Source organism: Nothobranchius furzeri, chromosome 3 (assembly GCF_043380555.1).
Source record: "Nothobranchius furzeri strain GRZ-AD chromosome 3, NfurGRZ-RIMD1, whole genome shotgun sequence".
In the NCBI taxonomy this organism is placed as follows: domain Eukaryota; kingdom Metazoa; phylum Chordata; class Actinopteri; order Cyprinodontiformes; family Nothobranchiidae; genus Nothobranchius; species Nothobranchius furzeri.
In genome coordinates, this window is record NC_091743.1 from 75364798 (window position 1) to 75392543 (window position 27746).

Here is a 27746-nt window from a genome sequence, read left to right on the forward strand (position 1 = left end):
AGAACAGGCTTCTAAGCGCTGCTCTCTGCTCCTCTGACTCCAGCGCATCCGCTTTGTCAAGCTGCTGGCTGACTTCGGCCTCGAAGCCGTCATAAGGTTCAGAGGAGGAGGGTCTCTGGTGTTCCGGGCTTTCAACCGGTGACTCAGAGGGTTGAGTATTTATTGCAAAAACCGTTAGACACTGACCGCCGTCAGCATCTAAGGTTGCACTGCAAATGGGTTCCTCAGGAAGGGCTTCATGCCGCTTGATGGTAATCATTTGTGAAGGGAAAGTACTGAATGTGTCTGCACCAACCTGTCTGTCATTCAAGAACAACGGAAGTTGTCCGATCACGGGGACTGAAAGTTCGAAGTCATGGAATGAGCTATCTATCAGCATGCCCAAGGGCTTTCCTGCCGGCAGGTGGATAGGACTCTGGGTCGGATTTTCGACCAACAAGTAAGCAGAACGATTGTTCAGCTCCAAGAGTGGCGTGCCACAGACGGCTAAGTTGAGCTCCAAGAAGTGTGGTGATGGCTGGAAGAAGGCCTGTGTGCCTGGCAGCTTCTGATGCTTCATCAGAGTCAGACGAACAGGCACTCCTTTGACCTGTGGGGGCAGAACCGTGCTGGCCTCAACCACTGCACGGCAGGCCTGTGGAATGGTCTGACCGGACAGCAAGTGTTCAGGGCCTTCTGAGCGGGGCTCAGAGGATGGTGTGGCCCGGGCCCAAAGGACTTGATTGCAAGTGTCCAGCTGGGCACCGAGTCGAACCAGCAGATCTGCTCCAATGAGTGCAGGTGGATCAAGCTGTGGTATGATGCTGAATGTATGTGTGAGCTGTCTTGCTCCAAGTTGGATAGTCAGAGAGCAGACCTCTGGCGCTTTCAGGAGCCTCTGCGGCCAAGTAGGTGACAAGAGCCGATGGCTACGTGTCACACTGACCAGAAGGGGGTCCTTCTGACGCAGGTGTTCAAACGTCTGCTGGCTGATGGCTGACTTTTCAGACCAAAGAGCAAGGCGAGCATCTGAGATGTGGGTGCAGTTGATGGTAAGACCACCAACTATGTGTGGTGCATATGGCTGCAGGCTGACGTTCTTCAGCGAGCAGAGAAAAGATGAATGTGTGCGGAACGGAGTTCCAGGAGCGGTTTCATGCCTTTGCAGGCGGACATCGTCTGTGAGAGCCGTAGGGAGGGGCATGACCTTGGAACAAGGGTCTTGCGGCTCACTTATGCTGACCTCAAGAATGGAGGATGGTCGGCTGCTATCTGGGTTCCAGGGCTTAGGTGTGTCCACCTGGGCCCACAGTTGACCCTTCTGGCAGTCGATGAGGGGAGCTAGACGTTCAAGCAGGTCCTGACCAACGAGAAGTGGTTCAGTGTCTAGCTGGCAGACATAAAACGGGTGAACCAGAGTCATGTCTTGGAAGGTGATGTCCAGCCACGCCCGGTGAGTGATACACTCCCGGGTCTGGGTGTAGCTGGTGATTTTCAGGTCACAGGGTTCTACCTGGACTGGTTTCCCGAGCGACCGCATGGTGTCAGACACGCGATGGAACAGTGTGGAGCACATCAGGGTGATTTCTGAGCCGGTATCCAGCAGAGCATCAACCTGTATGCATCCACCTACGTTGGTGCTACAGTACAAACGGCGAGCATGATCATGGTTTGTTAAGTCACCAAGGAACTTCAGAAATTTAGTATCAGGTTTCTCTGGGGGGTAGATTTCAGGAGACTCCTGTGATCTACCAGTAGTGTTCCCCCAGCTGATCAGGTAGGTCCTGGCCACGCTGGGAGGTTGAGCCACGCCTAGTCATGCGGACGTTGGCTCTGGGTCTGGCTTCTTAGAAGCAGACTTTGGTGCAGGGGTCTCATCTGCAGATCTCAGCTGTTCCTTCTGTTTAGCTAGGAACTGCTGAAACATCTCCTGGAGGTCGGCTTTGGTCAAGTACTCACCTGCGGACTTGCGTTCGGGACTTACCTGTTGGCGGCGCTCCTTAAACCTTCCACTGTTCCGACCTGCCTGCCGTTGGTTTTGGTTGGGCCACTTCCTGTCTGATTGTCCAGACCTAGGCGGCCAATCAGCACCCCCCTTCCCCTGTTGAGGAGATTGGGACTGCTTTCGTGGTTTAGCAGGTCTAGGTTTAGCAGATTTTGGCTTAGTGGGTGGAGCTTCTGTGCCTTCGAGCTCCAAACGCGGCTCGGCGTCAGGAGCTAGGTGCATGACGCGGTGATGTGCGTCAGGCTTTTGGGGCTTTCCGCCGGCTTCCCAAGCCTGTTGAGCGTATCTCCTAATCTCCTGAGTTGTCAGTTTCTTCATCCGACAATACATTGAGACTTCGGAGCGAACACACTCGTGCAGGTTGTGAATGAACAGGGATCTGAAGGCAGGGTCTTCCTCGAGCCCAGGGCCGTTTCGACCTTGGAAATAAGCACTTTTGAGTCGGCGATAATACTCTCTGGGGGGTTCGTTCCTCCCGTGTTTGATGGAGAAGGCCCCCATTGTAGCTGACGCAGAGTCTGCATACGTGGCGTATTCATCTCTCAACGCTCGGCAGAGCGAGGAGTACCGATCTCGAATGTCAGATGGTAGAGTTTCCATGAAACCGTGCACCGTTCTAGATGTGGTTTTCCAAATTAGCTTGAGCTTTTCCCTTGAAGAGGGTGCTGGAAGATCAAGCAGACAACGTTCTATCTCCCTGAGATAATCGTCGACATTGGATTCATTGGTGTTAGGATCAAAACGTTCTACGTCTTTAGCTAGCGATTCAATTTGACGTACACGGAGCCCTGACTCACGGTACGGCGCGTCATCCTCTGACTCTGACCCACGGTCTGTCTCAGAGTGCGCTGGATATCGCTGGTGTGCTCTGGGCTCCCAATGTTGACTCCTGGGGCCCAAATCAGGGTTCGGCATGCTGTGGCGGGCTGCTGGCACGTCACGTGGGTGTCTTGGGAGGTCCTCCTCCCGGGGCACGTCTGCGTAGTGCAGCCTGCGTCTTTCAACTGGGGCTTCTGCGTAATACGCTCTGTCCGGGTACGGACTGGCGTATGATGCTTGGTCATGCAGCTGGTTATCGGCATGCCGAATACCGGAGTAGCTAGGATGGGTGGATGGTTGAGGTGCAGCTTGGGGTGCATAACCCCAATCGGCACCTTGCACCCTTCGTGGACTGGGGGAGCGGTCTAAATAGAGGTGCCGCTCAGCTGGTCGACTTCTCACTGATTGAGAAGGCCGTGAAGATGAGGGTCCAACCTGGGATTCGAGGGTGAACTGCTCTCGGCCCCTAGGTGGTCCTGAATGCCCTATAGTGTGTGTAGGGAACGGGGCCGAAGGTTGGAACAGATGAGCTTCATCTCTCCCCTGCGGCGTGCGTCCGTCCAGAGAGTCCTGGTGTTTCCCCCCTTCCCACTGTCTGTTGTCATCAGCAGAGGGGGGCGGGGTCTCCTCCCCATCTTCCCCAGAATCGGTGCGGGTGTCGTCTTCCTCGATCAGCCTTCCATTTCGCTGTTTTTCAGCTAGCATACTCTGGAGGTTCATGATCTTCTGACCACGTTGGAGTCCTCTCTGATAGAGGATCAGGGCTAACTTAGCTAAGTGAACCTGGATTGGTTTTGTACCATCCGGGTTTTCTATTTGATCGATTACAGCTTCTAGCTCGACGCTACGCTGTTCTTCAGTGAAATCCCTAGAAGGGTAGTCGGGTTCTCGAGCAACCGCGACCAGTTTGGACAATATTTGTCCAGAAAGTAGGCCAGGTTCATAGTCGTGGGCCGCAGCGCCACCTGGTTGCTGGGAGTTGGTCAGTTCACTACTCTGTCCCTCCATTTTAACAACCGAACCAAAAATAGCCTAGTAGAGCTTCTGCAGATAGCTCAAGCTGCACCTTTTGGGCAGCAACTGCTAGCTTTGTAGCAGAAAAACACTAAATTAACCTTTGTGCGCACAGGTTTTAGCGTTTTAAGATTGCACGGAATGCCGTGACTGATGCTTAAAATACTATTCCTTTCAGTATTTTAGCAAAAGCTGGTGCGTTGCCGTAGCAACGTCTTACAACACTTGCAGTGTTAAATATGCTAGTTATTCCTTCAGAATATTAGCAAACAAGGTGTTATCAGTCTTTGAGTGAAGGTTTCAGTTAGTTACAATAGCCACTGTGAGTTAAAGTCGCTAAATTAGCAGTTAATTTTAGCCTAAAAGGGTTAGTCAGAATTACTTACACGCTGCACCTTTAATGAGGAACTGAATTTTAACCTAAAAGGTTAGCCAGAATTAATTACACGTTGCACCTTTAAGGAAAAACTGAATTTTAACCTAAAAGGTTAGCCAGAATTAATTACACGTTGCACCTTTAAGGAAAAGCTGAATTTTAACCTAAAAGGTTAGCCAGAATTAATTACACGTTGCACCTTTAAGGAAAAACTGAATTTTTAACCTAAAAGGTCAACCAGAATTAATTTACACGTTGCACCTTTAAAGAAGCACTGAGTTACTGGTGAGAGTTCGATGCAGCTTCCTGCTCAGCGAAATCAGCACCACTCTGTTGCTGGTTCAAGGCTGAACAACGGATTATTTTTAATTCAAGCTCTTTGGATTTATTTGTTTGTTTGTGCCGGATAGAAATCTCTGTGTATCCAAGCCTCACACGGGGCACCAATAAAATGTTGGGGTTATTAGGAGCGAACAATTCGTAAGCTTTAACTTACTTTTGGATTCTTCAATAAATTCTGTAAATATGGAACTATTTACTGATTTATTAATTAATTAAGATATTCTTAGATATCTTCGGGGCACCACCCTTTAATTAGAAAGGGAAATGAATCCAAAACTCTTATCAGTCTTTCTTGAAGTTCGTAGAATCCTCGGAGCAGAGACTTCTCTTCGACACAACAAAGCTACTGGACACAAAAATCTGAATTTTATAACATTTAATTAACAATTTGTCAAATGAATAAACAGTGGAATAGATGAATAATAACCGTGTGATATGATTGAAGATGGATGTGTTTGCATGTGATGGAGGATGTATGAATGGGGTCCTTTGTTCTCACAAAGGAGTAGTGTGTGTGTGTGTGTGTGTGTGTGTGTGTGTGTGTGTGTGCGTGTGTATGGATTCAAAATGGAGTCTTGAATACAAGATGGCTGACCCCTTTGTCTGGCTAAAGTGTGGGTGGCAACTTGCACTTTAACTTCCAAAGCACTTAGAATCAGTAGTAACTTAACCTTAAATCACTCAAAACATTTCAAAAGATCATGAAACAACACAAAAGATTAATCACGATTAATATCTTTTAGTTTCAGCCTGGCCATGACAGAAACCATTTTAAGATACCAAACAATGATCAATAAGCAGTTTATTCTTTCAAAATGACCCGACGGACGTGTTTGGGACGAAAGAGGAAAACACGAAGCTACTTTTTAAGCAATAGCGCGATTTTATTGCTTATTCTGGACTATAGAGGAAACGGGAGAAGAAAAGGAGAGGAAAAAAATGAGTTTTCTGATCACCAAAGCAGCAAGGCGTCCCCCGCTGTTATGACTTGACGGTTCTCCGTTTTTCTCCGCAGTTTCCAGCGTCATCCGTCGGTTTGATGCTTTCTCCGTTGTTTGGCGTTCACGAGTGTTTCTCCACGGGCTGGACAGAGACAGCAAAGTTTCTTTCTGTGCTGAGTTATAACTTACAGCGTGCTTGATGGAGTTGTTGCTTTCCTCCGCAGTTCTGTGTCCTCAAACATCAGCTGGAGGGGAGCAGAAACGAGCAGATCTGATGGGCTTGCAGTTTAGTTTCCAGCAGTTCCGTGGGCTCAACTTGGGCAATTAGAGCTTCCGCGTGCTCAAGGGAGTCGGAGCATTGACAAGCGTGTCCTTACCGCCAGGTATCCTGGGCAAAAGAACGAGGTTTCTTTGTCTCTGCTGAAGATTTATGGTCTTAGTTCGCGGGAAAAGCTCCACGGCTTCCCGCACATGCGCAGAACGTGTTTCTGGTACTAGGCGGTAACATCACCCAATGCTTCCGTGTGCAAAGCATCATGGGAAATGAAGTTTCTTGGCGCTGATGTGATTATTTGCTTTCCAGAGCAATTTAAGCACAGTCATTTTGGAGAAAATCACTGCATAGTAATTTCCTCATGAGGTCAGACCCTCAACACTGACATCATTAAAATATCAGTTATGTGCTGAACTTCCTTAAAAAAGAAACAGAAATTTCTGAACTATTAATGAAAAAAGAGTTTAGCGAGAGTGATGGGTTCGCTTCCCGGCCTGGGATCTTCCTGCATGGAGTTTGCATGTTCTCCCTGTGCATGCGTGGGTTCTGTCCGGGTACTCCGGCTTCCTCCCACAGTCCAAAAACATGACTGTTAGGTAGATTGGTCTGTCTAAATTCTCCTTAGGTGTGTGTGTGTGTGTGTGTCTGTGTGCGTGCGTGCGCGATTGTTTGTCCTGTGCGTCTCTGTGTTGCCCTGCGATGGACTGGCTCCCTGTCCAGGGTGTACCCCGCCTGATTGCCCGTTGACCGCTGGAGATAGGCACCAGCCCCCCGCGACCCTACATGGACAAGCGGGTTCAGACAATGGATGGATGGATGGATGGAGTTCTGAGGGAATAATTTTTATATGCAGTTGGCATGGACATATTTTCCAGGTGAATTTTAGCACTTTAGTTTGGTTTTTGTGGACCAAGGTCTTTCCACAAACTGAGAAAATGACATCAGTTTAGAAGAAACCATCCAGAGTGATGCGGACTGAGCTTGAGTCACAAACTTGTGTGATTACGTCTAAACGTAACAGCTACTTTTCATCGTTTTAATCCCAGTTTGGCATTAACCATTCCCTAAGTTGTTCCCATTAGATGTGACTCACAAATCCATTTGTTCTAACAACTATTGTGAGTATCTTTGCTGTGAAATGTAAACACTTTGACAGATGTACAGTGCTGACAAACTGGGACATCGTGTCTGCGAGGACTTGCTCCCTTACTCCATTTTCATTTTTCACTTCTTTGAGTTGAAGGAGAAAAGCTCCACCCATCTGTATTCAGGTAGTTAATGCCCTTCTCACAGCTCAGCACCTGCAGGCTGGGTAAGGAGTCTGATTAGAAGTCTGCTCAGGTCCTGTATGTATGACAGTATGAGTGACAGCTCCCACCGCCTCCTGTTAGTGTTGCTTCAAGGTGTGTTATGAGTTCACACATAATTCAAAGCACACGTCTGTCTGCCTCCAAACTGAGGAATGGCCTAATCAGCCCGTAGAGCAGCAAACAAGCACCTGTGTAGGTATGCAGCACCATTAGGATGTGTAGGGTATGAAATGGATGCTAACTACATTATTCTGTTCCACATAGAGTAAATGCTGTAGTGGTTTAGATGATTTGACAGCTGAATCTGATTTAGCTGGATTTTTATGTTCAGACAAATTGAACTAAACACTTGTTTATTATCAGCGACGTTTAGAATCAGTAGTGAGAAATTAAATCTGCCGAGATGCATAAAGTCATTCCAGATGTGTACTGACAATAATTCAGTCACAGACAACAAACAAAAGTCATTCTAATGGGAATAATAAACACACACACACACACACACACACACACACACACACACACACACACACACACACACACACACACACACACACACACACACACACACACACACACACACACACACACACACACACACACACACACACACACACACACACACACACACATATATGTATTAGGGATGTGAATCTTAGAGCAACTCACAATTTGATTCGATTCCGATTCTTGGGGTGCCGATTCGATTCAGAATCGATTCTCGATTCTCAATTTAAATCAATTCACAATCAGTATTAACAAAGAGTGTCAGCTCCAGGATTAACTACTTTGTTGTACAAGTTAGTTAAAGCTATGGGACATTTTTATTTGACTTTAAACTGGTCATGCTTCAAAAATGCAAATTTACAATGTAAACTAAAGTGATTCTAAAACTGTAAACAGAAGCAATCTTTTGACCAAAAGGCAACATTTATTTTTGTTTACCTTGTAAAATGTAACACATCTGTAGTTACCTAACAGTAGCTTTGAAAGTAACACGGTCAAATACTTTTCAAGTATGTGTAGAAACAAGTTACATGAGTAATCCTGAGTACTCATTTATCAACTTAGAAAATAAATATGACAATATCTCAAATTTCTGAGTATGGAAACAATTACATTCAAGTGCCCTCTTATCAGCAGATTCAAACATAAATCATCTCAATTTATGGGACCACAAAAGTAAACGGAGTACTGACTCTCCTAACAAAGATCAAAAAAGTGCATCTCAAACCTGTAACATGCCAAATATTTGAGTTCTTGGAATCGATTCTGAATCTTTATAAATAAGAATCCCGATTCAGAATTGAATCGATTTTTCCAGCACCTCTAATATATATATATATATATATATATATATATATATATATATATTATATATATGTGTATATATATATATATGTGTATATATATATATATATATATATATATATATATATATATATGTGTGTATATATATATGTGTGTATATATATATGTGTGTATATATATATATATATATATATGTGTGTATATATATATGTGTGTATATATATATATATATATATATATATGTGTATATATATATATATATATATATATATATATATATATATATATATATATATATATATATGTATATATGTATATATATATATATGTATATATGTATATATATATATGTGTGTATATATATATATATGTATATATGTATATATATATATGTGTATATATATATATGTATATATATATATATGTGTATATATATATATATATATATATATATATATATATATATATATATATATATATATATATATATATATATATATATGGGCTTTTTTTAGTTTTGTAACTTTTGCTAGTTTTCTAGTATTAATTTTTCAGATGAAGCTAAAGTGACTAAATCTAAAAAACAATCAAGTATAACACCCCGTGGCTCAGTGTACCCCTCCAGTTTCTATTGCATTGTGATGGCAGCGTACAGGGACACAAAATTTGATTACTTCTCACTTTGCCACTAGCCCGTGTTTCTAGGAAGTGTGCTCAGAAACCTCTGCTGGCTTCAGGGTTTGGATTCCTGTGGGCTTTCCTGTGCTGAAATGACCAGGCTGGGTTTCTGCACAGGTGTTAACTTGCTCCAGTGTATATGTGTGGGTGTGTGTGTGTGTGTGGTAAAGCCACCGTGAGGTCTTGGTAATTTCTCATGCATTTCTGCTGAGTGCACATTTCCCTTTGGGTTTAGTCAATAGTCTGGCCTTTAAAAAGAAGAGCTATCAATAGCACTTTCCACATAGGAGTTAAGACTGTCAGCACATCCCCCAGATCTGTCAGCAGTTTTAGAATAATACTGCCAAAATTACTCTGGGACAGTTACTGCAGGAATATAGCTTTTTGTTAACCTCGCACCTCAGCTTGTTGCAGGTTCTTAAGCCCAGGAAAGCTTTTCTTCCCTGTAAGTTTTGTATGTTTGCTAACATTTGATGACTCTGACTTTTGTCTTTTTTTTACCCCTTGATGGATAGTTTTCATTAAAATGATTGCACAGAGCCTCAACAGTGGTACCATGACAACCATTGTGCCTCTTTTACCAAGCCCGTAGAGAGTCTGTATTCTACCCTTTTTTAACAGTGTCCCCCTAAGCGTCACATTTGTGCCCTCTCAAAAATCTCTTTTTTTCTTTTTTATAAGAAATATTTTCAGTTGTTTAAAATACCAACAGATATGGAGACAGAAGTGTGAGAGAGAGGGGGAGAGAGAAGGAAGAAGTGTGTGTGTGTGTGTGTGTGTGTGTGTGTGTGTGTGTGTGTGTGTGTGTGTGTGTGTGTGTGTGTGTGTGTGACACATCACTGCATCAACAACATGAGGATATATAAAAGTAACTATTTCTGCTGAGAAACCCACGGTAATTATTCATGGTGCATTTAGTGCCAACCACAGCCACCACACAGGTGATGTGTTGGAAATGCCCACGTCCATCCTTGTGAGAACCTCTGAAGTGCCTCAGAGAAAGCCTTTATTTTGTCACAGCCACTTTATCTGCAGACCTCTAACCTTGTTGCCGCTGTTGGAAAAGCCTGGCAAAAACATAACAAACCATCTTGTTTCAAAATCTAATGATACGACAAACTAAATGCACAGGCTGGTAAATAACTAGAAAGCACCCTGTATGGAGGACTGTTAGCAGTACCACTGTGTATGTTGTGACAGTGGCGTGAAAGGAGGGGTGGGCAGATGTTTACAGAGCAGATTTATGACCTGAGGACAAACTGAGCTGGAGTCGGGTCAGCACAATGCTCGGGCAGTTTTAAAGAACATCTATTCTCATGAGAGATGAGGGGCCAAAGCAGGTAAAGCCCAGGCGTGCTAGCTCAATGGAGTGGAAACAGATGGAAGTGTGAGATTTGCATTCAGCCAGCTTCCACTTCAGGCTGTGCTCTTTCCCGGGCGGTGTCATTTGCATTAAAAATGATTCCCCTCTCTCTCCTTGAGCTATAGGACTCACGAGGGCTTATAGGCTCCGATAAGTTGTGAAGGGGTGTGCAAAGATACGCCTGGATCGATAGCTGCGCCGCTCAAATCACTCAAACCTGACATGAATGCGTGCAGTCAGCCAGACGAGCTGTGTATCGCCATTGTTCTGTAGCTGCTCCTTTTCCACGCAGGCAATTCTAATGACAACAGATCAGTTCATCGCAAGACGAGCGCTGACAAATCGCCCTTTTTTTTGTTTCGTTCTTATGTGGGTGGAGATGAGTTTTATCGTTTAGATGGAGATGAATTCATCTGTATCATGGAGAATGCATCAGAGTAATGCTAAGCTGTCTGGGGAATTTGACACCACTGCAAAACCAAATGACTATTATCAGTACCTTTAATACAGCTTGCTGGCAGGGCTTTATGTCTCCTTTCAGACATAAAGATGAGGCAAACTCACATCCTGAACTGAGACTACTTTTTAAAGGAGATCTACACCGTTTGTCATTTCTTTCTCATTAACAAACAAAACTCGACCATCTGCTGCTGGCATATGCAGGCTGAATGTGAAAATAGTCTTCTAACCCCATTTTGTCCATTAACAGGTGAAAGAAAATAGACAGGGAACAGCTCAGGTCAGAAATTGCCACACATATCTACGTCACACTGAAAATTAAAGTAACACTAAAAAGTTTCCAGCTTCTCCATCCTACTGGTTTAAAACGGATCGACAACTGTCATAAACAGCCCTGCAGCAGCCAGCTGTAGTTAGAGCTAACAATGAGCTAACTAGATAAATAAGCCACAAAGTAAAAAGATCCACATTGTTGGACAAAATCTATGCCTACTTACATGTCCAGTAGCAATAAAACCAGGTCACCATCAATCTGTGATTTCATAATTTAGTTCAATTCAATTCAAGTTCATGAAGCGCCAAATCAGGACTAGAGCCGTCTCAAGGACCTTCACTTAAGCTGTTTTTACAGGACAATAGCGTTTTCGAAACGGGATTTGCTGCGGCTCCGTGGGGGGATTTTGGCATTTATAGTAGCAAAGCTGAAGCTAGAATAAACTGCCACCTCTCCAACCAAGACGGTATATAGGGAGGTCGCTGCGCCCCCCCCCCCCCACACACACACACACACATGTGACATACAGGGTCGCGCTTTCAGCGTCAGACGGAAGACACGTCAGACTGATGAAATGTCTTTTTCAGGACCTTTAGCTTTGATGTGACCTGCTTTTTGTCCCGCTTGACGCCCCGCTCAGCCGGTGTTTTCACCACTCTGTCGAACAGCTGGCTGTCTCTCACCGTCCACGTACAAAGGGAACTAATTTGTTCGTCCGCTCGCACGGCTAAAATCTCTGTGGTCTCCGCGTCCGTCCAGCCGGCTTTCCTTCCGGCCGGCACTCAGCGCGCAGTACATGTGACTAACGGGACCACCCTCTTTTGCTGGGGGGGGGCTACCACATTTGCTCCAAAGGGATTAGCGGTGCTGACACGCGTTTAGCTGTTAGAGGCGAGGGGCTCATGCAGCGATATTACTACCAAGCGAGGCAGAACGAATGCCGCAATAGTTGCGCAACGCCATGCCGGCATGGCGCGTTTATAGACATACCATTGCGGTAATATTACGCTGATATGCCGGCATGGTGTGTCCTATAAAAGCACCTATAGTAAACATTCCAGTACAGCTCAGTTCATTAAGCCAATCAGTAAAAAGTTTCCTATATAAGGAACCCAGCAGGTTGCATCGAGTCACTGACTAGTGTCAGAGTCTTTACAGCAATCCTCATACTAAGCAAGCATGCAGCGACAGTGGAGAGGAAAACTCCCTTTTAACAGGAAGAAACCTCCAGAGGATCCTGGCTCAGTATAAGCAGCCATCCTCCATGACTCACTGGGGATGGAGAAGTTCGAGCGCACGCACACACACACACAAAACATACATACCAAGTAGTGTTTCTATTGTTACAATGTGATTTTTTAGTAAATATTCTATTTGGTGAGAGATGAACGTTATTGTATTTATCCTAGTGAATCTATAATTAAAGGGTAAACTAGTAGTAGCACATCCAACGTCAAAGAAAGTAAAATGTTATTATCAGCAGAGAGAGAATGATTAAGTGGTTAGCAGCAATGTTCACAACGATGTCCCCCTCCATGAGGCCACCACAGCTCAGCAGAACATCATTGTAGCTTTTTCTGGGGAGAAAAACACTTAGAGAAAAAATAAAGTTAACAGCTGAAATAGCAGGAAATAATGCAGTTTAAGAGCAAATTGTAGAAGAAAGTAGTAGAGTGTGGAAAGTGATCAGTGTATCGTCCAGCAGTCATAGCCTCCCTCAGCTCATCCGATGAGAGTAGGATGTGTCGATTTTCACTAGCTCTGTGCTTAAAGCTCCAAAGCAAACAACTTTTTTCTCCTTCTTTTGTTTTTTAATTCACAAATTAAAAAACGCTGAGTGCTAGCCTTTTATTAGCTACTAGCACAGAAAATATCTAACAGCCATTAAGCAGGTAAAGAGCACCCCCTAGGACACCTACTTGGCTCCTCAAAACTGTTAAGTGCAGTTTCTGGTTAGCAGAGGGCTGCAGAGTGCTGTCTCATGTGAAGTTTGTAAAGTGTCTACTAACACAATCGCTGAACCCCACGCTTTAAGGACTTGGTTAAAGTGGAAATAACTTCTACATGTCATTTTAACATTCATGAACTCACCCAATTTGGTTCACAATGGGGAACGCTGTTGTTGATTTAGCATCCAGGAGAGAGCAAAGTGGCATCTGAGCAAGTAAAAGCTAACTGTTAGCATTAGCAACTCCACAACATGGCAGAACTCCTTTAGGCTTGTGTTATTTGTGGAGATGAAACATCAACGTTGCAAAGCAAATAGTCAGTGGTAGAGTGGTGTTGCTGTTAGCCAATCAGAGGCGAGATATTCAAATAGCATAAATAATAATGAGTAAGACTGTAAATCCTGCCCTGTCTTCTGGGTAACAACTTCTTCCTGAAACAGGAGCACCAGAGCTTTTTTCCAAAGAAAATGACTCACAAGTCATTCGTGTACACTAGAGACCACAGAAAATGTATTAAAATGAGTGAAAAAGCTTTAATTACTGTCTCTGCTAAAGTTTCACCCAGCTGTCCCAAATCACGAGTCTTTTCTTCTAATTTAATTTGAAATCCATGTTTTTCTTCAGGTCTCGCATCCTGCTTGCTGACTGCTCTGACGTTAGGAGGAAGGACAGATTTAATTAGTGTAAATGCGACCCTCCTGTACGCTGGATGCTGTCATACAATCAGTCGTGTGGGGGAGGACAAAAACTCACCGGCAGCATCAACACAGGCTCAGTAATGGTTGCGTCAACAAGATTTTCCCCTGTGATGTTCTGAAGCTTGCATTCAAAACAAGCAGTGACTACAGCAAACTGCAGGCAAGAGAGATAATGATTCGACAACAAACCCGAACAAATTATTTCCAGGATGATGATTCAGAGGAATGTGGTTAGCAAACTTAGAGTTTTCAGTACCAGACATCTAATGATGACAGTAAACGAAGCTGAGAGAAGTGTAGGAAAGTCATTATGTCATTAATACTGAAAAAAAAGAACAAGATTTTGAATGATATCCTGATGACAAACGATTGTGGGGAGGCTGTGATTTTAGTACTATTGGACTTGACTGCTGCATTTGACACCGTAGACCACAATATCCTGATTGGTCGACTGGAGCACTGGGTGGAAATATTGGGCTTAGCACTCCAGTGGATAAAATTTTACCTGTCAGGGAGGAATTTTTGTGTAAGACTGAGGGACTGTTCGTCTGATACTGCTGATTTGCGATGTGGAGTGCCTCAGGGTTCAGTCTTAGCACCTCTCCTCTTTTCCCTCTATCTGCTGTCGCTGGGTGACTTGTTTCGTCGGCACAACGTCAAGTTTCACCTGTATGCGGATGACTGTCAAATCTATTTACCAGTATCATGCAATAACTCAAGTGGATTGCTTGGAGGAGGTCAAGTTATGGATGGCTCAGAATTTATTGTTCTTCAACCAGAATAAAACTGAGACTATCCTGTTCGGCCCGAAAAACAAACATGGATGTGTCCAAGGGATCGACTCTCCTTCATTAGCGCCTTTTGAGAAGGCTGTGGTCACCAACCTGGGGTGAAGTTGGATGTAGAGCTCACACTGGACAGCCAGGTCAATGGAACAATCAGATCCTGCTATTTCCATCTCAGGAGAATAGCTAGGATTAAGCCGCTTCTTTCACATAAACATCTGGAAACTGTCATCAACGCCTTCATTACCACCAGACTGGACTACTGTAACTCGCTTTATGCAGGCATCAAGCAGACCTCCATAGCGAAACTGCAGAAGGTCCAAAATGCAGCAGCCAGGTTACTGACTGGTACCAGGAGATCTGAACACATCATGCCCGTCTCGGCATCCCTACACTGGCTTCCAGCCTCTTTTAGAATTTTGTTTACATTTCTGGTGTTTGTTTTTAAATGTTTAAATGAGTTGGATCCACGTTATCTATTGGATCTGATCCATCCTTATGTTCCTGCAAGGAACCTTCGGGCAGCACAGCAAGGACTGTTGGTTGTTCCTTAACACAGACTACAATCTCGAGGGGGTCGTGCTTTCTCGGTGCTGGGGCCGAGGCTCTGGAATGAGCAACCTACATGTGTTAAACAGGCCACCACCCTCGGCAAGTTTAAGAGCCAGCTGAAAACACACTTTTATTCTTTAGCTACTTTTTACTCACGAAGAGTCTCGTTAATGGATGGCTTTGCACTTTTTTGCTGCCCCACCTAGATTTTATCTACATGTTTTTAAATGGTTTTATATGTTTTTATTTTTATGTTTATTTCTGCTGTGCAGCGCTTTGTTTGGTCCTTGGGCCATGTGAAGGCGCTATATAAATAAAGTTTAGTAGTAGCAGTAGAAGATTTGGAAAACAATTTTTTTAACATTAAAGTTTTTTGAAAATCCAATAGTAAAAAAGGAAATTAGTCAAAAAATGTTTACAATTGATTTATTTTCTAACCACTTCAAAATATCCACAATGTGATTTGAAATCTGCCCCACAGGCTTGTACAGGAGGCACTAGGCCTAATGGGTGCATCACTTCATCAGCCTCTCTTCTTACCCTGATTGGGGTTAAATAGCATGTTGCCAGCGGAAAGATAATCGCCCACGCAGTAATTATCCAATAGGAGGCTCCTACTTGCTTAGTTAAACCCAGGAGGCAGCTTTTTGTTTGCCAGTCAGTGTATAACAATAACAATGTTACTGAAAGGCAAATAGTAATAAATAATTCATGTGATCACCTGTGTGTGTCTGTAAGATTCCTCCATAGGATTGTCCATGTTGGCATGAGCCCCAGGAGATCGTAGCGGCGATCCCTGATGCCCCGCCCACAGCTGCTTGCACCAGCCCACACTTAGGGCGTGCTTTAATTCCTAAAGATAAACAAAATAAAATGGATTAACTCCATAGACACCCTAATACTTTGAGTGTCGGTATGCCAGACATCAGGGAGTGTGTTTTTGGATTACCACCCCCACTCATCCTACCCTTACTTGTAATGAGGCTTGCAGTGTTGGTTTAACCGTACTAATGTTTGGGTACCTTCCAGGACCTCAGCAGCACCAGCCGGTCTCAGCTCTCCAGCTCCAGGAGACGGTCTTCCTGCAGTGTCGTTGTCAGAAGCGACATCGTCTGATTCAGGAGACCACAGCAAGGAAAGCTGTGACTCGAGGGATGTCTCTGAAGGTATCAGACTGAATTACTCTGAAAGTCAACTGATGTATCTCATATTATAGTGAGAAGGTTCGATGTGAGGCCAGAAAGATTAAACCTACAGTAAGCCTGTGGTGGGATTCAGGCTCATCCCACCTGTGTATTATAGTGTTCACACCGTTAACAGATCTGATAGAAAACCAATTGGGCCTCCAGATGTGAGTAAACAACACGGTGGCCTCATCGTATTGACACCGGCAGCATAAATTGTGCGCTGCTATTTGGGAATTATTACTTACTGCACGTCGTGACCTTGATCAAAGTGGGCAACAACACCGTAAAACAAATCTACGTTCATTGAATGACTTATCGATCACTACAGTGAAAAGCCAGACGGCCGTAAAAGACACAAACGGCGTATGCGCCTCATTCATATACAGAGCAACAAGACCGCATGCTGACTGGGACACACATATGTTCTGCTGGGATTTGATTTCTGCACAGACATGACATGAATCCAATTAATTCCGTTGGAGGATCAATGGAGATCTATTTCCTTGGGGAAAATTGCTTTTGGATTTCCACTCAGTCAGCAGTGCTGCTGATATTTGAAAGTGGCTTAGAAATGAGACGTAAAGGAACCCTGCAGTACTGCACCGCGTTTCTTCATGCCCCCCTCCTGCTTTGAGGCGTTTTCTCACACAGGCCACCTCATAGTTAAACCCATGGAAAAGCAGAAGTGTCTGGAACAGAAAGAGAAAGGCAAACTAACTTCACACGAGGTAACGGCCTATTTATTCCACTCCTATTGAGAAATCTAACTCCTCGTTTAATTCCTCCTAATTTTAACTTTAACTTGATGGCATATTTTGAACAATAATAGCCTGACAAGTTGAATGAATTTGCTCTGAAAACCGTTCAGACTTTTATAGTTTCCATCAACATTGCGCTGCACGGCTTAGGGAAATGATTCCAGTTTCCGTCCTCGACTGATCGTGACACATTCTTTGTAATGATCTGATTCACTGTTATTCTTTGGATGCGTCAGTCAGGACCGCTCTATTAAAGATAAAACTGTAATATTTTTGTCAAAACTAAAGAGGGGAAACATATTTTTCTCCTTTTTAAAAACATTTTTTTAGAATGCTAAAGTGCAGCGTGTCAAAATAAGAGCGTCAGAAGGTGCCGCCAACGCACACTGAAAGTATCGCTCTGCAGGGTGCACCAGAACGTACTTTATGATCTTTTATCACTGATTCATCATCATATAGTCTGATATACTAAACAAATACTCCCAGAAATGTATGATTTGATCAACAAAAAGCTTTGTCTGAAAGCACAAAGAGCTATTTCCGATTCTGTAAGATTTAAAACATCCAGAGTTCAGGTAGTTGTTTCATTAGAGTCAGTCCATTCACACATCTAGTAAGATTTGATAACGCTATAATAACCTGATCAGCCACTTGAAAAACGGGTGGACAGATGGCACTGAGATGCTACAGGAGCCTGATGTCCAAACAGGAAGTAAGTCTGCAAAAATGTGTTTATTCAAGCAAAACAGAAATAGAGCAGTATGGAAAATGATCCCATGCAACAGAATGAGTGGTGTAGTCATTTAAAATAGAGGTTTAATATTTGAGGCATGCCATGCTGCCAGTGTCTCTTGCCTTTGTTCTCCCATTTTCAAGGGGAGAGTGTGCACGCTAACAGAATGTGACACGGCAATTTCAATAGTCATGTGTCGGCGTTCTCGGTCTTGGCCCCTAAGCTCTGGAATGACCTTCCACTTGAGGTAAAACCAGCACCTTCACTGCTGGTTTTAGAGTATGACTCACCTTTACACTGTGGCGTTCCCTCAGCATGCGGTTTAGCTATATTTTTAGTTCATTGAGCTATCTTTGACTCTGTTCTGTCGTTTGACCTATATTTAGCTTTTATTTGTTTTTATGCATACCTCTGTTGGCCCTTGCTGGAGTCGTTGATTAGTTTAAAAGGTGTGGAACTTTTTAATGATAATTTCAGATTTTAACGGGTCACTCTGAGCGTTTGATGCAGGCTGAACATGAAAATAGTCTCCTACACCTATCTCCTGCATTAGCTTCTGATAGAAATCAGACGGTGAAGCTCTAGGATTAGAAAATCCTGACAGATCTACGTCACACTGTCACTAACATTCATGGACTCATCCATCTGGACTCACGACGGGGAAGGCTGTTGTTGGTTAAGCCTCCAGCAAACAGCAGAGCATGTCTCAGCTAGCAGAAGTTCCTCCAGACGTGTTATTTGTGGAGATAAAACATCAATGTTGCAAGTCCGCGTTTGAGCCGCATTGCTGTTATCTAATTCGAGGAGAGGTGTTCACACATCAGGAAATAAGAGTCCAAATCCTGCAGTGTTCTGCCACTCTCTGCTGCAGCAGACTTGTCCTTGCTGATCCAAGCGCTTCTGGGCTTTTTTTGCCCCGAGTATGGCTTGCAAGGCATTCGTTCATACCAGAGACCTCTGCAAGTGTATTGACTAAATGGGTTTCCCACATCTTTAATACAACTTTTTACACATTAACAACACTTTGGTTCTTCTCTTAGTTGCTGGAAAGTGCTATAGAAATAAAGTAGATGATGGTGATGATGATGATGATGATGATTGGTCAATTGCACAATTTTTGTGAATAATTGGAACCAAAATTAAAATTCAAATCTAGTCAATTGCCCAGTTCATGCATTTATTGGTTCCCCTGCAGTGAATCACTGCTGTGCTGCAGCGTAAAGTTTGCAAACAGCAGAGAACTTTGCCTTCACAACACTGAAGGAAGAACTTTGTTTCCCAGGCGGACAACGCCCTTTGTAGATGTGCTGCTAGCTTGGCTGATGGCTCCAGTTCAGATGTTTTTGTCTGCATTGTGCAATGTTCCTGAGCGAAAATAAGAGTTAAGTCATTAAGAGCTTAAAAAAGGAAAAGAAACAGGCATGAAGCTAATCTCTTGTTAAAAGAAGAAGAAAAATGATCTTTTTCCACCTCTGAGCTTGTCTCCAAGGTCGTTTGGAATTTTAGCCGGTGTAATCCACGGCATCCCTGGTAAGATTAATTAAAAAACAGTGATTGTTGCTGTTCGGAGCTTAGAATGGTGTGCGGACAAATCACAGTTTAAAACCAAATCAATAAAGCTCACTGAGGTAAATTAGGCTGAAACACTCTCAAAGCAGTTAATGACAAATCCTGCCAAGCATGGAGATAGAACAGGTCAATAGCTCAAACAAGCTGGATACAATCGTGCTACGTCACAAAGTCATTAAGACAACACACACACACACACGCACACACACACACGGGAGGTTCTGGATATCCCGAGAAGGAGGATCCTTAAATGCAAATGTAAATATTCAAAGGGTAGCAGGTTTTATTCATTCTGCTTGCCCCAACAGATTTAGACAAAGAAAAACTGCATGTGCGTGTCTTTTTTTCCTCCTGAGAGCAGTAAGTAACAACAGGAGCAGAACACATCAAACCAAACAGAGATTCCACAGAAAAAGCTGTTTTTCTGTAGAAAAGCCAACTTATATGTGCTTTGATTTTTAAATGTTTTTCTTATTTTTATTGCTGACACAGAAGCAGAGACAGCAGAGGTGATCTATGATGATGTTCCCAGTGAGGGACCTCTGTGCCCCAATGAAGGTCAGCGGCTACAGAATCATATTTGCTTTGAATCTTTGCCCACTCATGACCCTTGACCTGCGTGTTTTTGTTTAGCAGACATGATCTACGAGGACATACAGAGAGACTCTGCTCCTGCGGAGGCGAACAACGGATGGAGCTCCAGTGAGTTTGAGAGCTACGACGAGCAGTCGGACACTGACACCAAACTACCGACCAAGAGCAAGGTGTGTCCTTAAACCCACACACCAACCGATGAACGTGGTTTTATAACGGCATCCATATAAGCCAGGCTGGATGGTTTCCCATCGTTAAGAAATAATCGAGGAGACTGTTTCATCTCCAGCTCCTCTGTTGCTACGCTCTTTATTAATGTATGGAACTGGAAGGAAGCTGTAAAAGGCATGAAAAATGCATGAAAGGCTGTCTAGCTTTATACGAGCAATGTGAGATGAAAGTAAACAGGAGACGTTTCTGTTTGAAAAGCCTCAGAAATCCTGTTTTCTGCTGGTCTAATCACCGCTTTGCTCCAGCACGTGCCTCCTCCACACGATGGCACTGTGCGCACACCCACTTCCTGCTGCCTTCCCTTTGTGCTCCAGCAGCCGTTAATGTGACTTTACCGTGGCGGGCTCATGGAAAACCTGCAGCTGAGTCATTATTAATGTGTAGATTTATACCTAGCTTTAGCTATATTTGCATTTTGAAGTAATTTTTCTTTTTCCATGTGCGGCTGCTGTAATCTAAGATAATCTGCCGCTGAATCAATGCTTTGAAAATAAACAAGGTCAAAGGTAAGGAGAAACTTCTTGAGGTGGGACCGAAAATGAGTCGCTCAGGTGATTACAGGGAGGTGTACACACACACACACACACACACACACACACACACACACACACACACACACACACACACACACACACACACACACACACACTGCTCTGTAGGCAGGATTGTCTCAGGCCAGTGAACAACAGGAAGAGTTCAGGTGACCGAGGTTTTACCATTAATGAAGAAACGCTGGACTATTAGGGCCCAGCAGCACTAAGGCAGCCTTCATCAGAATCACATTGTTTTTAATTAGTTTCACCCAATTAATTCTCCTCCAAGCCCACGCCTGAAGTTCTCTTCTCGTTTGAGGAACCTGGGAGAGCTGCTGTCGACTCTGCTTGTTTAATATTTACTCCCAACTTCAGTATAAATCAGCAGCTATCAGTCATAACCCGTCTGACCACAGCAGGGCTCCGAGCTTCCTCTCTCTGTTCTTGTGATTAATTCCCGGCTCCCTTTTACCCCCTTCTTGATCACTTTGCCTACATTTCCTTGTTTTTCTGCTTGGTTTCTCCTACTTTTCCTGCTTTGATGCAACCTGCGCCCACGCCCCTCCCTGCTCCGCCCACCCGTAGCTCTCCCCTGACGTGCGTCGGCTGAGGGACCGGTGTGCCAGGACCAAGCGGGAACTGGCCATGAGGCTGTCTGGAAACAACTACGACATCAAGGTACATCTCCAGCAGCAACATCCGGCTCCCCTACATGTTTACCTTTAGGATTGATGATCCGCCCCCAGCTGAAGGATGCTCAGCTGACACAACGGCTTAATTGGCTCTCTTTGCCATCCTTCTCAACTGTTCCTTTGCACTGTGACTTTGCTTTGAGACTATTGATTTGTCTGTTGGGCTCTTTTTATCTCCCCCTGCCTGCTTTTAATATCAAGACAAATTTATGGAGCACATTAATTATTGAACATCAGTCTGCATGCTTACTTCCACAAACATCAGCTCCGCTTGCTCCTGCTTCACAACCTACTTTTCTGATGTAGCATCGTTTAAAAATACTACCCCCCCGGGTGTGTTTAGGGCCTGTGGAGTCTGGCTGCGGGGCCTCGGCGTTGCTCGGGGTGGAGTTTGTGGTCGGCTGAATTCTCCCACGCTCGTCTCCCTCTCTGACTATAATACTTCCATGATATGCTCACAGACTCCCTGATTAGAAGCTGTACAGCGACCCACAGGGAGTCGCAGATGGTGAGGTTCATCATGAGCCTACACGGCGTCGCTCCTCTCACTCTCACTCAGAGGAGCACCACGAGTTGTCAAGTCACCGCAGCATGGCATGCATCTCCTGCTCTGACGCTCCCTTGTTGTGTCTCTGTGCTGTTCGCCACCAGGTCCAGCAGCTCATGAAGGCGGCAAGAAGCGGCACCAAGGATGGGCTTGAGAGGACCAAAATAGCCGTCATGAGAAAAGTCCCCTTCCTGCAGAGAAAAGACCAAACGGGTAATCCAGCGAACGGTGTGAAATCTTCAGTCGTAGCTTTTCTTGGCGATTAAAGTTTGTCTATTTTTAGAAGCAGGTTATGAAACTGATGTTTTGGTGTTCCTTATTTCTGGCACTTGGATATCAAAAGGGGCTTATAAATCTCGCCGAGCCAAAGTAGCTTTTGAGGTAGATGGAGTAGAAAGTTTTCTTTTACAAATCCCTTTAGGGAGAAAATGAAAAATGCCGCAGAGAAGACATCCTAGTGAGTGTAATCAAAACAAATGGAAAAGACGAGCAGTCTTGGTTTTCAGTCAGGCAGAGTGGTGGTGCAAAGTCAGAAGAAGACCCCTGCGTGGTGTTCCAGGAAGCCTCACCTGCAGCTGAGGGAGATTAGCCTCTGCTAACCAGGACTCCGGCAGCTTCATAAACCATAAACGCCAGATGCATGTCTCAAACAAACCTCTGAGCCATCACAGAGCCGTAAAGAGGACAGAGCTGCTATTTTAGGGATTGATCGAGGGAAATCTGCACAGCATTGTATTTTTTTCCCAACCTTCCTCTGTTTTCATTCCAAAAGTCTTTAATTGGAGCGGTGGAAGCTTCTGGTGTCTGTGTTATTGTGGTTCTGGGTAAAACTGTCATGTGTCTTTGTGCCAATGCAGAGATGAGAGTGTGTAGGATCGTCTTTGTGCCTGCCTACATAGATAAAGTATTGAGTTTTTTTCCCCAAAGGCTTCTTTTTCTCCCCCTCCACTCTTTCTCATATTTCCTGTTTTTTCTTCTTCAGAGAGTTCAGAAGTTTCCTCATATTTTAGAGGTAATAAACTTAACGTGCCGCAGTGTGTCTCCAGCTGCTCTGAGATCTGAAGGCTGCCTTTCTGTTATTCTCTGTCCTTGTCACACACACTCATTCACACACACACACACACAGCCTCTCCTAAACCGTTCTGTATGCTTCTCTCTCTCTCTCTCTTCCATTTTTGAAACCTACAGAGGAGGAGGATGATGCTGGATACCTGGATGTGGCTGTGTCAGAAGTGAAGCATCCTCCCCCGCAGTTGAGCCCGATGCCAGAGGGGCTGACGAACCACCAGGTGCGGCTGACAGCAGCCCGGTCACACATGAAAATGTGTAATAGCTACATTGGTTTTCACAACTTAGAACCTAGTAGTTTTACTAGAAAGGCTGTAAAGTTGTGAGATTGCAATGCTTCTTTTGGTGTACTGTTTTTGGGGAAGGGTTGTCACCTTGGTAAATTGAAAGTGGAGAATCCAGACATGATTGGGGACCAGAAACGGGTAATCTTAGTCCAAGTTGAGTCTAGAAAAACAAACCAGACACCTCTGATTTCTGCGTATTAAAGGTGCAGTGTGTAAAAATAAAAGTAAGATTTCTACAGTGAAATAATCCCAAAACATACTTCATTCTCAGTCTGCTGCAGGTGTTGTCACTTTTTCTCCTTTCAAAATAAAAGAAGGATGTAGCTACCATCAGTTACTGTGAGGTTGCTGTGTCTCCTGCTAGCTAACACCGCAGCACCGACATTTGTAATCCAACTATGGCTGGCAAAAAGCTCCAGAGTGTTTAAAAAACCAAAGCCTGTAACAATAGTGAGCCAAGAGCTATAATCAGGGGTGAGCCATAAGTTATTCCTTGAAGCCACGGCATCTTTTTGTTTTGCTCTTATATCGAGTAAAGATGGTTAGAGGCTAAAGCTGAGCCAACAATGCTAACGGTGAATTAGAAGCAAATAGCTCTAAAAACATCTCCAACTACTTTTTCAATGACCAACAACTCAATATTACAGTGAAATGTCTGTAAAGTGAATGGTTAGTCAATCGTGGAGTTTTACTTCCTTAAATTAGTCACCCAGAGCAATAAAAGCAAGCTAGCGGCAGCCAGACGGGTAAAAACAACACTTATTACTGTAATAAGTGTAGCAAGTGCGCCGTACTGTGAAACATCCAAGAGTGCTAGCACCAGATATGACAATGTATTCATCAACTTACTGTGTATGACTCGTCTTTGCTTGTTATCTAGAGTCTTGTGGTGCTGACCCGTGACTGGTAACAGCCACGAACCTCACAAAACAGCAGTGAGTTATTGCAGTAACCAGATTGGACCACATGATGTCATCTTTCTCTATTCTTACACACTACACCTTTAATCTTGCAATTTGACAGCTTTTCTGTGTGGAACATGCATCAGGCTGAAGAGCCTTTTGTTCTCCTTTTAAAATGACTTTATTGTGAATGAGCTGCATAAGTAAACAGAACAGAGCTGAAATCATTCATTTGTGCTCTTCTTGAAGACTTTTTTGTAACCTGCCAGCAACACACGAGTCGGTGTTGTGGCAGCAGCTTCACACATTCCCCAGTTTTTTATTTTTTAGAATAGCGCCGATATGTGTTGCCTTTCCAACACAGCATTCTTCTAACTAAACTAATAAGGGTTTGCAAATTGAGGTCAGCAGTTGCTGTGCTTGTTATTGTAAAGCGATTTATCTTACTTGCTGTGAGGTTTCAGCTGCTCAACATTTTGAGGCCTCGTGTTGTCGTGCATCTTTGCTTTTATATTGTTTCGTAATGTTCTGAAACGTTTCAGTAGCTGACAGCTTTTGACTGCAGGCGGATCGTTTTATCACCTGCAACCTTTTACTGCTAAAACATGCAGGTTTTTTCATGCGTGCATCACGAAAAATTTGGCTTTTTTTTACGACTTGGAGCGTGTGTTGATCTAAAATCTTTACATCTGTGGTGCACACATTTGCAAATTATTTATGTATTGCACTTGTAACCCTGTTGCAGCACTTGAAATAACTTTCATTTAATAAAATGGACATTTTCTTTGAAGGTGTTTGTAACAAACTTGTACTGAAACATAATCAAGAGGAGAAAGGAAGAAAACATAAATCACAGGACTTTCCTGGGGAAGAAGCAGTGGAGACTCCAGGGAGGGATAGATATTTAATTGTCTGTTCCAGAGACACTGGCCAGCTACCTCCAGGTCCAATCAGCACCAATCAGCTGGGAACCTGCAACACACACTCACACACTCACACCCAGAAAAGTATTGGGTTGTGTTCACTAACGATGGTGTTCTCCAGCCTGGATCATGTTCTGTAGTCGATGGCTGTAGGATTAAGCTTTAGGCCGTTAAAGCAGTCATTTGTTCTTTGGTAATTATTAATGTCTATTTGTTTTAAACCCTCCATCCTCTTTGAAAAGCCGTGAGTTTTCCATCAGATCAGCTGTTTTTATGTTGCAGCCCTGGCAGCGAATCAGCTCTCAGACGGAGGGCCTCGTTCAAACACGGCATCTCCTCACAGAGTCTTTTCCTCCTGTGACTAACGCGTGATTATGGTGTAATCCATCAACCTGCGCCGCGCTCAACAGAAAGCTCGCCACATAGCACAGTCCAATCATGTCCTCTTAGAGCTAGATTTCCTGACTGATCTGTTGTCTACGCAGGTTGTCAGACGCCATATCCTCGGCTCCATCATTCAGAGCGAGCGGAGCTACCTGGAGTCTCTGAGGAGGATCTTGCAGGTGAGCTGTTAGTCCTCTTGTCCTCCTCTGCCACATGTAATATCTTCACAGTTTAGCAAATATGAGTCGCATTGAATAGAGGAGCAGAGATATCCATCAAATTATCAAGGTGTCTCTGCATAAATAATCCTGATAAAACAGCCGTGCAGGTTTTTTTTTTGGCGTCACGCTGATGCTAAAGAGAAGCTGTCAGGTTTGCACAGGATGGGGTGCAGCCTCTCCTCTTTAATCTCTCTCTTGTTAGGAGGGAAAAGGAGACCTCTTATCTCATCATCACAGAAAAATAAAAGGAGCACCTACTGAAATGGAATTAACTGTGATCAATGGCTGCCTTGTGTGCTTTAAAATCTTTCTTTGTCGAGATGCAACGTTTCGACTTTGCTATCCGGTGACGTTGATGAGCTTGTTACTAAGAGAGGGTCATTTCTTTGAAAACCTTTTTCATCCTTTTTGTGATGCTGAAAGTCAAGCCAACACAGAGTTTCTGCACTTTAAGCATCATGTAGTGGTTGTTTAGTGAGAAAACAAGTGAGCCAGGTTAACTTACCAATGTTCGGATACAAAAAAGTTAACCCTCCTATTCTCCAGGAATATTACAAACATGTTTCACCCTTGAGGAGCGATTCTAGGTCACGTATGCATGCACACACACAGACAAGCATGATTTACATATCTAAAACAACTTGGGGTCAAATGGAGCCCAGAGGAACACTGATTTATGTGAAATGTGTACAGCCCATTGAAAAAATCATCATAAAATTGTATGGATAATCATTTGTCCCCATTAAAGCCATACAATTCAACTTTTTCATATTTTCAACCCTCCCACTGTCCAAATGGGTGTGACCCCACGAGGAAAGTTGACCATTGAGCAGGGTTGATGGTTTATCCCTTGGGTCCACATGGCAGGGGTGAGGAGTGAGCACCACCTCACCCATGCCACGTGGACCTCAAGGGATAAACCATCAATCCTGTTCAGTGGTCAACTTTCCTCGCGGGGTCACCCATAAAGACAGTGGGAGGTTTAAATAATTTCCTTGAGCCAGTATGTGCTGAAATGACCCTTTAAATGGTTAATGAAATGTCACTCTACCACCCTCTGTGGCCAGAACACCGCACTTGCAACTTCAGAGTTGCCGGTCCAGTCCCTGTTGGACTTGATAAAGTGGAGCCGACAGGCCAGCACTGGAGTCTGTTTCCAGCATGTTTCTTGCATGTTTTAGATTGTGAGCACAGCAGATTTAATGTCCCATTAGTCATCACATCCTGGTGAAATTAATCTCATCATCATTTTATTTATAGAGCACATTTAAAGTCCAGCATGAGAGCTGACCAAAGTGCTTCACAAGCAAAAAACCAAAATAAAGCAAAAATAAACACTTAACATTAAAACTAAAGCAATACGAACAAATGACGAACCAAAAGCCAATCCATTGTAGTGAGTCTTTAAACAAGATTTAAAAATCACCAGAGAAGGAGCCTGCCTTACACTAAGCGGCATTGCATTTCACAGCTGGGGGGCAACATAGATAAATGCTCACTCTCCCCGTGATTTATAGCACCCTGGGAGTGCAGAGGAGGAGGTGATCTGCTGACCTCAGCGAGCGCTGCAGAACATAGGGGGTGAGCAGATCAGGAAGATATACAGGTGCTAGGCCATTTAAAACCTTGCACACAAAGGCCAGAAGCTTAAATTGTACCCGGAACACAACCGGAAGCCAATGTAGATGTCCCAGGACTGGAGTAATGTGGCTACATCAGTTTGTTTTTGTCAAGAACCTAGCGGTGGCCTTCTGGACGACTTGTAAACCATTTAAAGCTGAACTTGGAGCCCCAATAAGGTGTGTATTCGCAGTCTAAACGAGAGGTTATAAAAACACGTGAAACCAATTTCAAATGCCGTTGTGTTAAAATTCGTCTAAGACGAGCCAGACGACATAGCTGATAAAAGCAAGACTTTACAATCGAGTTCATCTGAGCAACCATCGATAGGTCAACATCTAATTTTACCCCAAGACTTGTCACATATC

At 43.9% G+C, this 27746-nt stretch overlaps 1 protein-coding gene across 9 annotated transcripts in view; it reads left to right on the top strand.

Annotated features, from left to right (window-relative positions):
• Window positions 1-27746, top strand: part of arhgef10la (Rho guanine nucleotide exchange factor (GEF) 10-like a) — a 193693-nt gene that overhangs the window by 26272 nt on the left and 139675 nt on the right. For 3 of the 9 annotated variants that reach the window (XM_015958408.3, XM_070549544.1, XM_070549545.1), the window contains exons 4-10: window positions 16159-16295; window positions 19869-19934; window positions 20010-20140; window positions 21320-21412; window positions 22078-22186; window positions 23162-23262; window positions 25639-25716. In XM_015958408.3, coding sequence (XP_015813894.3) covers window positions 16159-16295; window positions 19869-19934; window positions 20010-20140; window positions 21320-21412; window positions 22078-22186; window positions 23162-23262; window positions 25639-25716 — 715 coding nt within the window. Of the gene's footprint in view, window positions 1-16158; window positions 16296-16989; window positions 17045-19868; window positions 19935-20009; window positions 20141-21319; window positions 21413-22077; window positions 22187-23161; window positions 23263-25638; window positions 25717-27746 lie in introns of those variants that run through there. The other 6 variants (XM_015958409.3, XM_054732820.2, XM_054732814.2 and 3 more) reach the window with 6 other exon arrangements.